The following is a 16,422-nucleotide window of genomic DNA, read 5'->3' as shown; positions in this document are numbered from 1 at the left end:
GAATGGTGGTACCCACCTACCTCCAAACAAACTTTTGGTAATGAAGAGGTTAATCAGAGCTTTATCATCCTTACAACAGACTGGAACAGGTACAGGACACAGAGGTGGTGGATATAAGGGGCTAACACTTCTATGAATGCGAACTCGTATGTGTGTGAGAGACACGGTCGTGTAGAGAAGCTGACGGAGCACTTTCCACTCTCAACTCTTCTGTTGCACAAACATGTATACGTAAGGGATACACGGCCGTGCATAGAAGTAGGTGAAGCACCTGTGACACCAGCAACCCTCCCATGGCCATGAACACATACATGTAAGGGGGAGGCATGGCCTTGTAGAGCAGTTGGCGAAGCACTCCTCTCACCTGCAACACTTCCATGATCACGAACACATACGTGTATAGAACCCATCAAAGCACCCGTGTCACTACTAGCAACTATTCCATGGTCAGCTTGTGTCTTGCATGAGATGATGGTATTAAAGTGAGAATGATTGAGATGGCTAGTCTCTTCTCTTTGCCGCCTTTTCCCTTCTCTACCTACAGGTGTTACAAGGATGGATCCCTCATATGCTGGAACCTGCCAGATACAGGTGAGTGAAGTAGCCTTGCTGTTAGAGAATTCTGTATTCAATATGAATATACCTTTCAGTAGCAAACCCTTCCTCTCTCTAGCAAGGGGAGAGAGGAGTGATAACAAGCCTGTATAGGTGGCTACGTTAGTTTACTATTTGAACAGATATAGCTCTTTAACTTCCTCCTATGCAATGAATCTCTGCATTGTATTTTGACCCAGTACGTAGTCTGAATGTCAGATACACATAGTATATCTAACAGCTCAGAGGCTTAGGTCTCCTTCCTCTGAGTTCTCTTATCCAGGAAGTGTGACCAGATGTGCTGAACCTTCAGCCAGGGATTCTCTTACCTCCCACCAAGAGTGAGTCCGTCCTAATGTTAAGACCCAGTTTGGTTCTGCATGTGAAGAAATGACAAATGTAAAATTTTTTGAAGGAAACCCTCTCATAGACAAGTTTTGTTAAAAATGGTTGCTGCTTCAGCACTATTTATCTTGTAAAGAGTCTTCTCTATTTTTTATGACAGCTTTTTCTCTGTTCCTTAGCCTGGTGAGCAACGCACCAAAGGGCAAGGCAAAATTCGGTTGAGTCATTTTGGTATTCTCTCTCTCTCTCTCTCTCTCTCTTCAACACGACGTTTCGTCCAGATCCACAGGACATTTTCCAGCAATGACTGCTGAGGGACTGAATTCCAGTGGCGAGTCCTTCTCCTTATGTCCTGTTGTTGCGGACTCTCGAATACAGTCTGGAGAACCCCTGGGGCAGGTTGAGTTTTCATTGGTTCCTGGGAACGGGACTTATACAGCGAGCGTTTTCAAGTCTTACAGACCTTCTCAGGCGGGGGAAGGTCCGTAATTTTCAAGAACGCAGGTTTGTTAGCTATGAAACATACAAATTAATTTAAAATTTGTCATTTTATGAAACTCTGAGCCTGCATTGTCAAATTATATAATTGTCCAAGGATTATAAGTTTTTCTTAAGAATTGCTGAATTAGTTGTAGTTAAGTGAAAGTATTTGGCCCACTGTTTTCAAGCATATCTTAACTATTTTTTATTGTTCTTGGGTTATAGTTATATGTATTCATTTCCACCATTAGTAGTATGTACTTTATCCAAGTATAACCTTTGTTTATTGCATATCATGCTTGTATCACTTGAAATGCTAATTTGTTATTTCTTCTTATTGCAGAGGACCATCCTCAAAGAAAACGGTGCGATTTGCAACAGATAAGATGAAAGAGTGAGTATCAGTGTAAATCTGTACTGAAAATCATTCTGTACGATAAGGTATAATATGGTTAATTTTTCTTAATTTTCCTTGACGTCCTGGGCATTTCATCAGTGTTCTTAATTGACTAGTGGCAATGTTTGTTCTTATTCTTCTTTCATGAGAAATTTGTGATTATCTGAGTATTCTCTGAGATGCGTTTAGACTAATTAATTTACAAATTAATTTACAAATCAGGTGGTCATTATCAAAACTTTATTTCTTCCTTCCTTTCTTTCATTGGGGCCAACTGACTAGTATTATCCCTGGAGGGATCCAAAAGGAAATCAACCTCCAAAGAGAGACAGGGTAAAGGGAAAGGTGGTTACCGTATATTTCCGCATATAAGACGACCTGTAAATCCTAGAATTCACCCCTAAAAATTGGGGGTCGTCTTATACTACAATTCTAAAAATCAAACCTTAAATTCTAAGATGTCTATTGGTAGACTAGCCTTGGCCTTAGTGCTATAGCCTAACCACCAACATACATGAAGATTCACTTTATGAAATATACTGGTAATAAAAGTAATAAAACCATTTTTACCTTGTATATTATTGGCGTATCTTCATAACAAATAGCCTATTTCAGGAATAATTCTAAATCAGTGAAAAAAACTTTTATCTATGCAATCCGAGCTGAGAAAACATAAACATCGAGTTACAATTGCGCTTACAGCAACTTTATCTTTTGGTACCCTTTTACAAATTTCAATGGTAGTGTAATTATGGTAGTAATTGACATTTAGGATAAGAACATAATATTCATTTTTCATTGAAAGTTTCTCATACATATCACAAGATTGATCACATGTGCCACCATCATAGGGATTCCAGTATGGTTCTGGTGAAGCCATCAATAGCATACAAATCATCTTCGGTACCATCCATGGCATTTTTTAAATGATTTTATGACACTTTCTATTTTCACGTTTCCCCCCCCCCCCCCCTGCTTTTATAGCAAAAACGCAGTGAACATCAAGTGAGGCAGCACACAAAGCTATTTGTAACTGTTTAGAACAGTTCAGTCATATGAACGATAATTGTATACGATAATTATCGTTCATTATTGTATTGTTATTAGTGGTAGTTTGAGAAGGGCGATGAAACGTACACTAAACAATGGTTTCCCTTTTAGGCGAAGTATGTATGAAAAACATGACATTTTTACTTAGGACTTAGGATAGATTACAGCTCAGCTGAAACTACCGGCTAATACATTCTTTTATACCGAGGTAGTTAACTACCGGGTGGGTAGTTACCTGCCCGGCAGTGGGGAAGCACCGCCTTCCCACCGGCTCACTGAGTAATCACTTTGATTACAGCCAGGACTTTGTTGATGACCCCTGATATCAAGGGGGTGGATGTTTGGCGGGACCATATAAGTAAAGGACTCCAGGTTTGTATGGTTAGGGAAAAATACATTGTACTTTAAAAAATGTCATTTGTTCTTATACCGTATACAAACCTTCCGTCCTTTACTTTGGAGACTCATCCTAAGGTAGGGATGGAAGTCGTCTCGCTGGCTGAGAATGGAACTGGATGCCAGGATCTGGGCTTATAGCTTGGGGTCGTGGATCCAGTCATACTCTCACATTCACCCCCAGCCTGACACGGAACCTCGATCCTCGATTCGATACTTCTGACCTCTGAGGACACGGAAGCAGCTAAACCACTTGCTGAATGGCTACCACACGACCAAGATCAGCTGCTTCTAGGTAGCTGTGTGCACAGTCTTGAAGGTAGAACCTGGTGAAGGTGGAAGGGCTAGACCTTGTGCCGGCTTCCATCACCTGGGTTACAGAGAGGTTCTTCCTGAAGGCAAGAGATGTGATCATTTCACGCACATCGTGAGCCTTCACTCAACTAGCACCAACTAGTGAAGAGGGACTCGAACTTGTCAACAGATGCCGACTGACTGCGCTGCCACGCATCTGAGACGTAGTCACAAAATGACACCTGCCTTTTGAAGGGTTATGCTGAGAATAACCATATAAATTGTCTATCTTGTTCACCACCGATGTTGAGAGACGAGATGATGTTTCTTGCAAGGCATGCTCACATCAGACAATAGTCAATTGCCTTCTAGAGAATGAGGGCCCTGTGGTGGCAAGACAGAAGTTTCTCATCAGTAGTTGAATCGCATCTAAGGAGAAACAATACTATATTACTAGTGAATGACTAAGGTGAATGCGGACCTACGTCTTCACAGTTGAATCGAGAGAAGTAAACTCTCAAGATTCTGATCATAGAAAAGTCCTGTCGATGACACCAGCCAGTGAAGTCAGCTTTAATCCCTGAAAAAACTAATATGCTATTTCATTGCTGCTTGGTGAGAAAGTCGGAGTTTGCAATGAAAGCGGAGCATTTTTCAATAATGAAAACACAGGGATTGTACTGCCTGAAGAACCACTTCTCGTGGGTTGGATCCGGGAGGAATTTTCTATTTACTTTGGAAGCAGAGCTAGTAGGGTGGAGAACAGGCGAAGTTTTCCGTTGTTCATTTACAATTCGGGTTAATTTACAGGTATGCGCCTACTACTTGGACAATGCAACTGATAACAGAAGCATGTCACGAGAGATTAGTATTCTAGTATATTTGTAAGTTCCTGTAAATCGCACTCCAACTTAATTCTTTTCATTCGAGGGAGCAGAATAAGGACTAGAAGCAAACCTCCTTCATTCCCTAATGAAGAGAGCAAAGGTGAAGTTTTACCAAAGAAAGACTTCTATGGTGATAACAGGATACGGAAGACAACTAGTTCAAGCCGAACTAGTTGTTCCCAAAACAGTAGATTGGAGAGGCGTTCAAACCTTTCGGTGGTATCCATTCTGAACGGATTGAGGTATGTTTGGTAAGATCCTAAGATTGAACCAAAAACATAGTCTCTCGGGTTTGAATTCCGAGGAGTAGACTCTACAGAATTCCTCTTGTTTCCTTGTTATTCCGGTATAACCAGGAAGTAGAGGAAAAAAAATGAGAGGAGGATTGACTGCTCTTGCCTACTCTTCCCTGAACTTGCACTGTTCTCACTCTGTTAAACAAAGCATTCATTCCTACAACTATTTCGTTCTCACAAATGCGAGCGAAGGTTGACCGGACTTAAATGCAGTAAAAGCTGGCAAGAACTTGCCACGTCTTGCTACGCATCTATATCTTCTCCATGATCGAACCTCATGAAGAGGACTACACAGAGGACCTCCTCCTATCTCCTTCAGATGCCTTGTCCCTAGGGACAGCGACATCGGTCTTGGCCCCTGAAGAATAGCCATTCCTGGCTTTCACAGGTGGGTCCGAGCTACCAATGCGGCTCGGTCCCTTCTCTTGTTCTGCGCTACTATCGTGATGGAGAGAAGACTACCTATCACTTGACTGTGGATGTACGACCCCCGACCCCCTTTGAGGGTTGTACACTCGGACACACCCGTACGCTAGTGTACCTGACGCAGCCCTGGTTCCATGAGCACCGCCCTTGGAACCAGAGACAGGAGAACGAACCTGGGTTCAAACTTCTGGTTCTCCCTGAGACACCATATTTGTGGATAGCATCCAGTTTCCTGCTCTGGAAGGAGCAGGTGAGCCGAATAGAGCCAATTACTTCCCCTCCATGGAAAGAGTGTAGACCCTTTGAAGTCTCGAAGCAAGACTTCTTAAGGGCCGGAGAATACCTTCCTCTTCTTAGGACATGGAAACTTTTGAAGAGGAAGGTTAGAAGGCATCAGATGACGAAGACAAAAGACGATGACCCCTTGAAAATTCGCTTCAACATGGGAAAGGAGGGTACTATGTTATGGCAATGAACCGCACCGATCAAGAGCAGAGGGTTCGTTCGTTAAGAGCCAAGCACTCAGATCGGCAGATCGAGCTGTCTGATCGAGCCGAGCCGAGCCAATCACCATTACATGATTATGAATGGTAATCGTCAACAAAGAACTATCACTTCTTCCTAATTAACTACTATTCTTCTTCGAGACCGAAGCTCTAAGAAGAAGAACAAGAGGGATTGTGTGTCTGTTGTCCTACGTGTTCGGACCCTAAGGTCCAATACACAGGACGGTACTGGGTCATTCATCCAGAAGATGTTGCATGCAGTTCCAAGCTCTACATAACTCCAAACCAGACTGAGGAGCGGACTCATCTGTACTGGTAAAGACTCGTCCCACCATCCAAGCTCTTGTAATAGTGAGAGCTCTGAGAGCATTAGAATTCGTATGACAACAATCGGGCGAGCTTTTTCTCGTCCTGGTACTCGAAAATATGATGAAGCTCAGCACCAACGAAACCAAGGGATCCAGGCACTTGGTGAGACTCCCGATTATTGTAATAATCATTGGGAATACCCGTTGCCCGAATGTTTGGAAATCTCAGAAAACCAAATCACCAAATCATCCTGCGAATGCTAGAAATTCCAAGGAATTTAATGGCTCAGCAACACTCCCAATTTTCGTAATAACAATTACCGGGAATGCCTGTCTTGCCGGAGTGTTTGGAAAATACAGAAAAACCATAACACTCTGAGAATGCCAGAAATTCCAAGGAATTTGAACATTCAGCAAGATTCCCGGTTATTGTAGTAACAATTATAAGGAATTCTCGTCTTGCCCAAGTGTTTGCAGATCATAGAAGACCAAAACACTTGGAGAGTGCTAAAAATTCCAAAGAATTCTAAGCGCTTGGGGAGACTCCTGAATTTCGTCAAATGATCATTGGGCTGGGGACCCTCCTCAACTCCCATAGAAATCAAGGAGGAGCGGCATTAAAACTAGTAATAAATGCGAGTATTTAAGACTGAAATGAGAGTACAATTCAATAGAATATACAATCAAGGCTCCCAATATGCAAGAACCCATGGGGGACTGTGAATTGAAATCTGTCCAAAGGATAGAAAAAACCATGGAGACATAGCCTCCAGTTTTGACATAAGATCCTTCCTCAACAACATGGACATACATCCGGTAGGACCCTAAGGTCCCTCCAGGAACGTAGTCCCCCGACGCTGAATCCTACAGAGAGCCCTCTGCAGGATCCCTCCTATTCACCTCAACCCTCCCGGCGTAGCCATAGGAATTAGAGGGAATAGTGGAGGAAGACTGGATGCTCTCGCTCTCCTTGCTAGTGGAACTAGCAGAAGCAAGTCACGGGCAGCCATCAACCTGCGGTGATGGCTGCTCCATGAGTCTAAAGAAGCGTTATCATCTAGAGAATACGCTTTCCCGAGGAGGGTTACAAAACTCTCATTGTGCACAACAGTGATATGTCTCATGGTCTCCGGGTATAGTTCGTCCGGAGGGAACACCCATAGATACTGTAGCAGTACGAGCGGAAGAGCAGCAGTTTCATGTCTCGGTGACAGAAGGGAAACCTCCTTACAATCATATTGCCAGTTGCACATAGCTTACGGTGCCTCTGTTCAATGTCAGCTGTATCTTTTAGGTTGTCGGTGATAATGTGACCCAAATATGGAAATTTGTGCACAAATTGCAGCCAATGGTTTCTGAGGAAAATTTGTGGTTCTCCAATATGCTTAAGCGATCTCGGGAGCAGCGACATGCACTGGGTCTTGGTTTTGTTGTACATTATATCAAATTCCTCTGCATATTGGCGGCAAGTGTTGATGTGTCGTAGGAGACCTTGCACTGATGGGGAAATCAGAACCATATCGTCGGCATAACAGAAGTTTTTTGAGTAGTAGTTTCATTGACGGTGCATCCAATTGGGAGTGAGTTCAATTTGACATTCATGGCATCTGTGTACGTATTAAACAAGTATGGAGAGAGAATGCCCCCTTGCTGAAGCCCGTTTAGGGAGCCGAAGGTGTACAATAATACGTCACCCCATTTTACACAGAATTGCTGTGTGAAGAACCAGCAATATAAAATGCCAATTAGATATAGGGGTGTGCCTCTTTTATGCAGCTTCAGGAAGAGCTTCAGGTAGTTTACTCTGTCAAATGCTTTTCTCACATTCACAAAACAAAGGAAAACAGGAGAGGCTGATGATAGGTAGTAGTTCAGCAATTCTTTCAGTATGTAGATACAGGTGTCGGTTGAGTGGTTTGCTTCAAATCCAAACTGGTTGTCAGTGGTGTCTAGAAAGGGGAGAAGTCTCACTAGAAGAACTGACTCAAGTATGTTCGATGCGATCGTTGTGATTGCAATCGGCTGGTAGTTGCCAGGGTCAGCTGCATCCTTTAGCTTGTTTTTGATTAATGATATCAAGTGAACTAAGAGTAGGGAGCCTGGAAGAAACTGGTGAATTATGCACGCATTGAATAGGGCAGCTAGCAAAATGTAAATTATGGGATGGCAGAATTTGAAAGCCTCTGCAGGAAGACCATCAAAGCTGGGCTATTTATTATTAGGTAGGCTGTTTATGGCATCTCTGATGTTACCTGGCATAATACGGTCTGCAAAAGGAAATTGAATATTGTCTGTAAGGAGGTTATCTACATCCCTTCGGGAATCTTGGTCATTTGTGCAATTCAGGATATGTTTCCCCTACTCTCTGTGATAGCTTTTTTAGTTTTGGGATTTAAGGACTGGATATCTCTCCAAAGACAAGGATAATCACAAGATTCTGAGTTTCTAGACATTGCATCAGCTCTTAGTTGTTTTTCATTTAATCTGCAGTGCTTAAGAGCAAGTTTGAACTGCACTCTCGCCTGTCTCATTAGTAATGCAGTGTGTCCTTCCCTCGGGCTACCATTTTGCCTCTACAGTAAGAACATTTCTCGTGATTATGTATACAGATCTTTAACCAAGTCATTCCAGGTATATTACGAGGATTACCTTGACAAAATCTATAGGCGGCCCTGCCCCCGAAGCAAGCATAGCAGAGAATCCTATACCACAGATATGGGATAAATTCATGAAAATTTGCCATGATTTTTTCTCTCATCTTGTCTGAAGGTCATCTTATACACGGAAATATACGGTAATTATTAAATATATATGAAAGAATAGAAAATAAAACTGATACACCTTAACCCTTACAGGACAGGCTAAATATATATTAAGTACACCCCCAGACTAGGCAAACTTGAGATTTGGCCAATGAAAAGGAAGAGGAAGATTTGCAAATGCACATGGTATGAAAAAAAATGATACAAAATTTTCTGTACCTTCCACAAGAAATTGAAAGATAATACTATTTACAACCCTTTATATGGCCTCTTTTCCAAGACACGGGTAATAATATGCTCATTTTGTACATGAACTTTCCTGTCAGATATATACTTAGCTATACGTCTCTGACGTCACGACAGAATTCAAAACTCGCGGCACACGCGACAGGTAGGTCAGGTGATCTACCTTACCCGCCGCTGGGTGGCGGATGTAAGAACCAATCTCCCTTTCCAGCCAGAATTTTCTGTCGCCGGTGACGACTACACCTGTGGTTGTTACCTCCTGACAGCTTTATTCATTTCTCGTTGCCGTGGATTTATTTGGACTGACTTTCGGTGAAGTACCTGATCTTGTTGGCTTGGCATACGCATTTGTGGATTGTTTTTGGATATTGATTTGGATTTTTCTTTGATTTCGAGATGTCTGAGTTAGAGGTTAAGAAATCTTCTATGTTTAGAGTGTGCGCTATGGATGAATGCAAGGTGAGACTACCGAAAGCTACGGTAGATCCTCACTCAGTTTGCTTTAAATGTAGAGGTAAAGAATGTTCTTTTGATAACCCGTGTAATGAGTGTGAGAAGTTGGATGAGGGTGAATGGAAGGCTCTTTCTTCCTACTTGAGGAAGTTAGAGAAAGACAGGGTGAGAAAGGCTTCTTCTAGGAGTTCTAGTAAGTCTCGATTTAGCGAGTTTTAGAAGAAAATCCTGTTGTAGCATTAGAACCTTCTCCAGTTTCAGCTCCTGCGCCCTGCATCGAAACCTAAGATACGACTACGGAAGTGGCAACCATGAGAGCCACGATCCTTAGCATGGAAAAGAAGATCCGTTGCGTTGCAAGGTAAGAGTAGTGAAGGTGAATTGTGCAGTGACCCCAGTGCAGTGGAGGGGTGCGTCTGATCGGCTCCTTAATGCTTCCAGGCCTAGACCTCTTCCAGACTCCCAGTCCCAGTGGAGGAGGAAAGTCAAAAGCCGCAGGAAGGTTTTAGGGAGAACTCCCACCGATCAGGCGTCCCCTCGGTAGATCCTGATGCTCGTACCCAGGCTGCCCTTGTTCGCGCGAAGAAGGAGGTATTGCGCCAATGCTTCTCTGCGTCTTCCTCACCTTCACCTAGAAGAGGATGGAGCGCTCGGATTCTTCACGACCGCTGAAGAGAGCCTGGAAGGCGCCTGGCTCCTTTCCTTCCAGCCCGGAAGTTTTTCCAGAAGAGCCGGAAGTAGAGATCAAGAAACCCAGGAGGGAGCAGGAGTTCTCGCCTCATAGTAGGCTTCGAGCCTTCTCTGGTGGAGGATTTTACAAGATCTCCAGCTCGAATCTTGCGGGACTGCAAGCGCAGATTTCGGCACTGGCGGGCTCCTTGGCAGGAGGAACGCGTCGGAAAGACGTCTCTCTCCCTGTCAAGAAGTCTAGGATTCCTTCACCTGTCTTACCGTCTCAGTCAGAGTCGGTTCTCTCTCCTTTATCAGCGGATGGAAGGAGGCGCTCTTCCTCAGCAGGCGCTTGTCGTCTTCCAGGCATCAATCGCCCAAGAAGCTTTCTCCTGGTGACTACATCTCTCCAGTAGGAAGGGATCTAGCGACTAGTAGGCGTTCGTCTAAAGACAGGCGTACAGCCTCGTCCTCGCGCTCTTTTACGAAGATCCTTCATTCCCCGGATAAGAGAGCCTACTCTTTGATGGATTCGTCTAGAGACAGGATCTCGCCTTATGTTAGGCGCCTTGAGCCTAGTAGGCGCTACTCCCCAAGTAGACGCTCTCACCCGCTCCCAAGCGTGGTGCGGAGATAGGCGCTTTTCTCCTGATAGGCTCTCTGATAAGCGCGACTCTACTTTTAGCGCTCGATTCAGGACAGGCGCGTAGAGCCTGAAAGATATGTCTCTTCTGGGAGACTACCTTTTGAAAGAGACACACAAAGTCGGGTGCGAAGTTTGTGGAGCATGGTAGACGCCGGTCTCCTAGTAGCGCCTTCTCCAGACCTTCCGCTCTCCTGTAAGTAGGCGCCAAGAGCCTAGTAGGCGTTCGCCTTCATGGTAGGCGCAGCTCGCCTGGCAGCCGCTCTCTTTGAACAGGCGCATGGAGCCTGAGAAGCGCCTTGAGCATAGTAGGCTCTCCTCTCCTAGCAGGCGCTCCCCTTGGAAGCCCGGAATTCTAGGAGTAGGATTAAGGAGCAAAGAGCAAGCACTCATCAGAGTAGGAAGGACTCATTCGAGAGGAGCTCTCCAGAAACTTTGGCTTCCCCTGATAGGCGCCAGTCTACTACTAGACACTCTCTGGACAGGCGCATTTCTTTAGAGAAGGCTAACTGCACTCGTAAAGAAGCGGAGGGTTCTTCAGTGGATGAAGTTGAACCTTCAGAAGAGGATTTGGTGAAGGACTCGTCAGTTTCGTCCTACAAGATCCTTACAGATCTACTTCTTCAAGAGTTTGGAGACTCCCTTACTCCCGCTCGCTCCTCCGTCTCCTCTCTCTTTATTCTCGACTTCGAAGAAGACGAAAGTTTCCTCTTGTGTGAGGTGAAGCCAACCATCTCAATGAAGAAGGCTTTGAGAGGTGTTGGTGATTGGCTGCTTTCTAAGGAAGAGAAAGGGAAAACTGTGTTTCTTTCCCTCCTCCAAGCTTACGGGCAGACTCGGATTTTGGTACGAGTCTGGAGAACCCTTAGGTCTGGTCTTCCTTCATCGGCGGATGCGGACTTCTCTTCTCTGGTGATGCGCAGCGACGCGCGGCTCTTTTGTCGGCTAAAACGACCTGGGCTATGAACGAGCTTGACCACCTGCTGAAGGGAATGTTTAGAGCTTGGAAGTCTTCAACTTCCTTGACTGGTCTTTGGGGGTGGGGGTCTTGGCTAAGGAAGACTCAGAACCCGGATGCTATTTCGCCAGAAGATCTAAACAGTGTTCTAACGTGCATTGACAAAAGCAGTTAGAGATGGATCGAGCGAAATAGCCTCCCTCTTTGGAGCAGGGATCCTTAAGAAGAGATCAGTCTTCTGCTCTTTTCTGACGAAGTCTGTTTCGCATGCCCAAAGAGCCTCTCTCCTGTATTCGCAGCTCTCGCCTCTGCTTTTTCCAAAGAAGATAATCCAGGACATCTCAGGATCTATCTCTGCGAAGGCGACTCAGGACATGCTCGCACAGTCGGCACGGAAGCCTAAGACCTCCTTCCAGACGAAGACTAAGAAGGAGACTCCAGCTAGACAGGAGCCCTTTCGAGGGGGCCCCCCTTCTAGAGCCTCTACCTCGAGAGGTAATAGAACTTTCAAGAGAGGTAGATCCTTCTCACGCTCTGTCAGAGCTAAGAAGTAGGGAAGTAGTCCTCCAAACACCAGTAGGTGCCAGACTTCTAAGATTCTCGGAAGCCTGGACAAAGAGAGGAGCGGACAAACTGGTCCCTCTCTATAATAAGGAAAGGATATCTGATTCCTTTTACGGAAAGACCACCGTTGACAACGACTCCGAGGGAGTTGGTGGCCAGGTACAGGGATCCCATCATGAGCCTTGCTTTAACACAAGCAGTGGAACAAATGTTCGAGAAAGAGGCTATAGAGCTAGTGAGCGACCCTTGCTCAGCGGGCTTTTACAACCGCCTTTTTCTAGTTCCAAAAGCCTCAGGAGGATGGAGACCGGTTCTGGATGTAAGCGCCCTGAATTTCTTTGTAGAAAAGAGGAAGTTCGCCATGGAGACGACATCCTCAGTGTTGGCGGCCCTTCGGCCAGGGGACTGGATGGTGTCCCTAGATCTTCAGGACGCTTACTTCCATGTGCCTATCCATCCTTCGTCAAGGAAATACCTCAGGTTCATGATGGGAGGAAGGATATTCCAGTTCAGGGCCTTGTGCTTCGGCCTTTCAACAGCCCCTCAGGTCTTTACAGGCCTAATGAAAAATGTAGCAAGATGGCTACATTTGGAGGGAGTCAGAGTGTCCCTTTACTTGGACGACTGGCTGATCAGAGCCAAGTCTCAGGAAAGATGTTTGGAGGACCTACAAAAGACCCTTTTCATGGCAAGTTCTCTGGGACTTTTGGTGGGAACTTTCAAAAGTCTCAGTTTGATCCCCAGTCAAGATCGTATCTATCTGGGGATTCGGATGGCTTCTCTGGATTTTCGGGCTTTTCCGTCTCCAGAACGGATAGCCCGAGGGTCAGAGAAAGTCAAAGCCTTCCTAGAGAAAGAAGTATGCACAGCGAGGGAGTGGATGAGTTTGTTGGGGACACTCTCCTCGTGGAGCAATTCCTTTCTCTAGGAAGGTTGCACCTCAGACCTCTCCAGTTCTTTCTCCATCGAAACTGGAGGTGTCGTTCACAAAACCTAGAGTTCTCCTTCGAGATTTCAAAGGAAATCAAGAAGGACCTCTCTTGGTGGGCCAACCCTCTCAAGTTTGCAGAAGGGATGTCCCTTCACATTCCGAACCCCAACCAAGTGTTGTATTCCGACGCCTCGGAAACAGGTTGGGGAGCGACGCTCGGCTCAAAGAGGGAAGTGTCAGGCACCTGGAACAAGGAACAGGTGACCTGGCACATCAACAAGAAGGAGCTGATGGCGGTTTGGCTAGCTTTGAAAGCTTTCGAGCCCCACGTCCTAGCTTCAACAGTTCAGATCAACTCGGACAACACCACGGCCCTGGCTTACATCAGGAAGCAAGGGGACTCACTCTTTCTCCCTGTACGAGACAGCAAAAGAACTTCTGCTTTGGGCAGAAAAAAGGAAGATTTGTCTCCTTACCAGGTTCGTACAGGGAGAAAAGAACGTCAGAGCAGACCTCCTAAGCAGGAAAGATCAAGTCCTGCCGGCAGAGTGGACTCTGCACGAAGATGTTTGCCAGGACCTGTGGAAGCTTTGGGGCAAACCTCATATAGACCTCTTCGCCACAGCCAAGAATATGAGGATAGCCAACTACTGCTCTCCGATATCGGACCCGAGGGCAGTTCAATAGACTCGTTCCTACTAGATTGGAAGGGTCTAGACACGTATGCTTTTCCTCCATTCAAGATACTGGGAGAGACTCTAAAGAAATTTGCAGAATCGGAGGCAGCAAGGATGACGCTGGGTAGCCCCGTTCTGGCCCGCAGCAAGTATGGTTCACAGAGGTACTGGAATGTTAGTAGATCTTCCGAGAACATTACCACAGAGGATCGATCTGCTCAGACAACCCCACTTCGAGAGGTATCACAAAAACCTCCCCGCTCTAGATCTGACTGGCTTCAGACTGTCAAAAGTTTGGTCAGAACGAAGAGGCTTTTCGGCAAGAGTTGCAACGGCTATCGCAGCAGCAAGAAGGCCTTCTACCCTTAGAGTCTACCTAACCAATCGAAGTGGACGTCTTTCGGCGATGGTGTAGGAACCATCACTTTTCCTCTTCCAGTACCTCTGTGACACAAATAGCAGACTTCTTACTTTTCCTTAGGGAGAAAGTGGATTGGCGGTATCACCATTAAAGGCTATCGTAGCATGCTATCTGCAGTGTTTAGGCACAGAAACTTAAAACATTTCAGAAGATAAGGACCTTCATGATCTAATAAGATCGTTTGAAACATCCAAGAACCGGTTTCTCCATGGGGTTCCGAGTTGGAATCTGGATGTAGTGCTACGTTTACCTGAGGTCCCAAATAATAAGTTCGAACCGCCTCAGTCTGAACATCGTTTTTTAGAGACCTCACGAAGAAGACAATTTCCTCATGGCATTGGCTTCCGCAAAAAGGGTTAGTGAACTCCATGCACTAGAAGGAAATGTGGGATTCAGAGGAGATGCAGCTATCTGTTCATTCCTTCCTTCGTTCTTAGCCAAGAACGAGAACCCTCAAATCCTTGGCCTAGGAGCTTTGAAGTACAAGGATTGTCTGCATTAGTAGGCGAGGAAGCAGAGAGGTCTCTTTGCCCAGTAAGAAGTTTGAAATTCTATCTACAGAGAAAGAAAAAACTTAAGGGCAATGATGTCAACCTTTGGTGCTCTGTAAGAGATCCAAGGAGGACACTTTCGAAGAATGCGCTTTCTTCTTTATCAGAAGCCTGGTGAAAGAAGCGCATGCGATATGTGAGGAAAGTCAATACAAAGTTCTTAAGGTCAAAGCTCATGAGGTAAGAGCTATTGCCACGTCATTGACTTTTAACAAAAACATATCCCTGAGTAATATTATGAAGGCAACATTCTGGCGTTGCAACTCAGTCTTGCAAAACCACTATCTGAGAGACGTCAAAATTACGTATGAAAAGTGCTTCGGGTTAGGCCCGTACGTATCGGCGGATTCGGTGCTGGGGCAGGGAGCTGAGACATATCCTTAGAGTAGTATATATTATTTTTTCCCCTTGTTAGGTTGTAAGTTTTTGGTTGTTTGAAAGAACATGCGGGTAGGCATGTTTTTTCATTTCGTAGTGCTAACAATGATTAGATTGGTTAGGTGATCGGTGTATGTTTGAGCTCCTTGCAATGATAGTGGTTAGGTTCTGTCATATAAGTGGGCGAAATCCCCGTTGACAGATCCTGCTCGGATTCTATCAAGTAAGCGGACAACCAAATCCCTTTGATAGACCCAAAGAGTCTGTCAGCTGTAGGTCACGCCCTCGCTGAAGCTCTTAAGGCAACGCAGACTCATAGACAGTAACTACGAAGTCTTCTGCCTTAACAGGTAAGAACCAAGGTTGTTTTTACATCCTACAATAGTGTTGTTTTCCCCTTTTTTCCATATTTATATTGCTGTCCTCTTTCCCCTCCACCAAGGGTGTCAATCAGCTAAGTATATATCTGACAGGTTGTTCATGTACAAAAATGTTATTGTTAGTATACAATAAGGTTTTGTACATACTTACCTGGCAGATATATACGATTGATGGCCCGCCCAGCCTCCCCTCAGGAGACCGTGGAAGGAAAAATTCTGGCTGGAAAGGAGATTGGTTCTTACATCCGCCACCCAGCGGCGGGTAAGGTAGATCACCTGACCTACCTGTCGCGTGTGCCGCGAGTTTTGAATTCTGTCGTGACGTCAGAGACGTATAGCTAAGTATATATCTGCCAGGTAAGTATGTACAAAACCTTATGTATACTAACAATAACATTTTTACGAAGTGATATGTACATGTTTTTTCTAAAAATTATTTTAGAATCATGATTACAGTTCACACAATATCATAATCAGATAAGAACTAAAATCATTAATAAATTCTGAGTATATTTATTGTAAAATAGTTATAAAATATTGAGGTTGGGAGATGCAGTGCCTTTTTGTGATGTACTATATACATACATGTTTTTTTTTTTCTTAAATATCTTTGCAATGTACTTTGCAAAATTACAATTATAACTGAACTGCTATCATAAAAGATAAGAACTAAAACCAACAGCAATCCCTGTGTATATTTATGAGCAAATGAATAAATAAACATCCTGGAGCTACAGAGAGGCAGTACATCCCCCTCATGAAATCTCACAGCATAACTGATCTACATACTTCTCTCACTTACTGAACTAC

General features: G+C 44.7%; 1 protein-coding gene across 2 annotated transcripts in view; it reads left to right on the top strand.

The window, feature by feature from the left end:
* The window catches only part of LOC135195087 (vesicle-associated membrane protein 4-like), a 196,925-nt gene that overhangs the window by 166,197 nt on the left and 14,306 nt on the right, over positions 1 to 16,422 (top strand). For both annotated transcript variants that reach the window (XM_064221467.1, XM_064221466.1), the window contains exon 3: positions 1,763 to 1,813. In XM_064221467.1, coding sequence (XP_064077537.1) covers positions 1,763 to 1,813 — 51 coding nt within the window. The remainder of the gene's footprint in view (positions 1 to 1,762; positions 1,814 to 16,422) is intronic.

This window comes from Macrobrachium nipponense, chromosome 15, assembly GCF_015104395.2.
Source record: "Macrobrachium nipponense isolate FS-2020 chromosome 15, ASM1510439v2, whole genome shotgun sequence".
Lineage (NCBI taxonomy): Eukaryota > Metazoa > Arthropoda > Malacostraca > Decapoda > Palaemonidae > Macrobrachium > Macrobrachium nipponense.
This window is presented reverse-complemented; position numbering and strand designations above follow the sequence as displayed.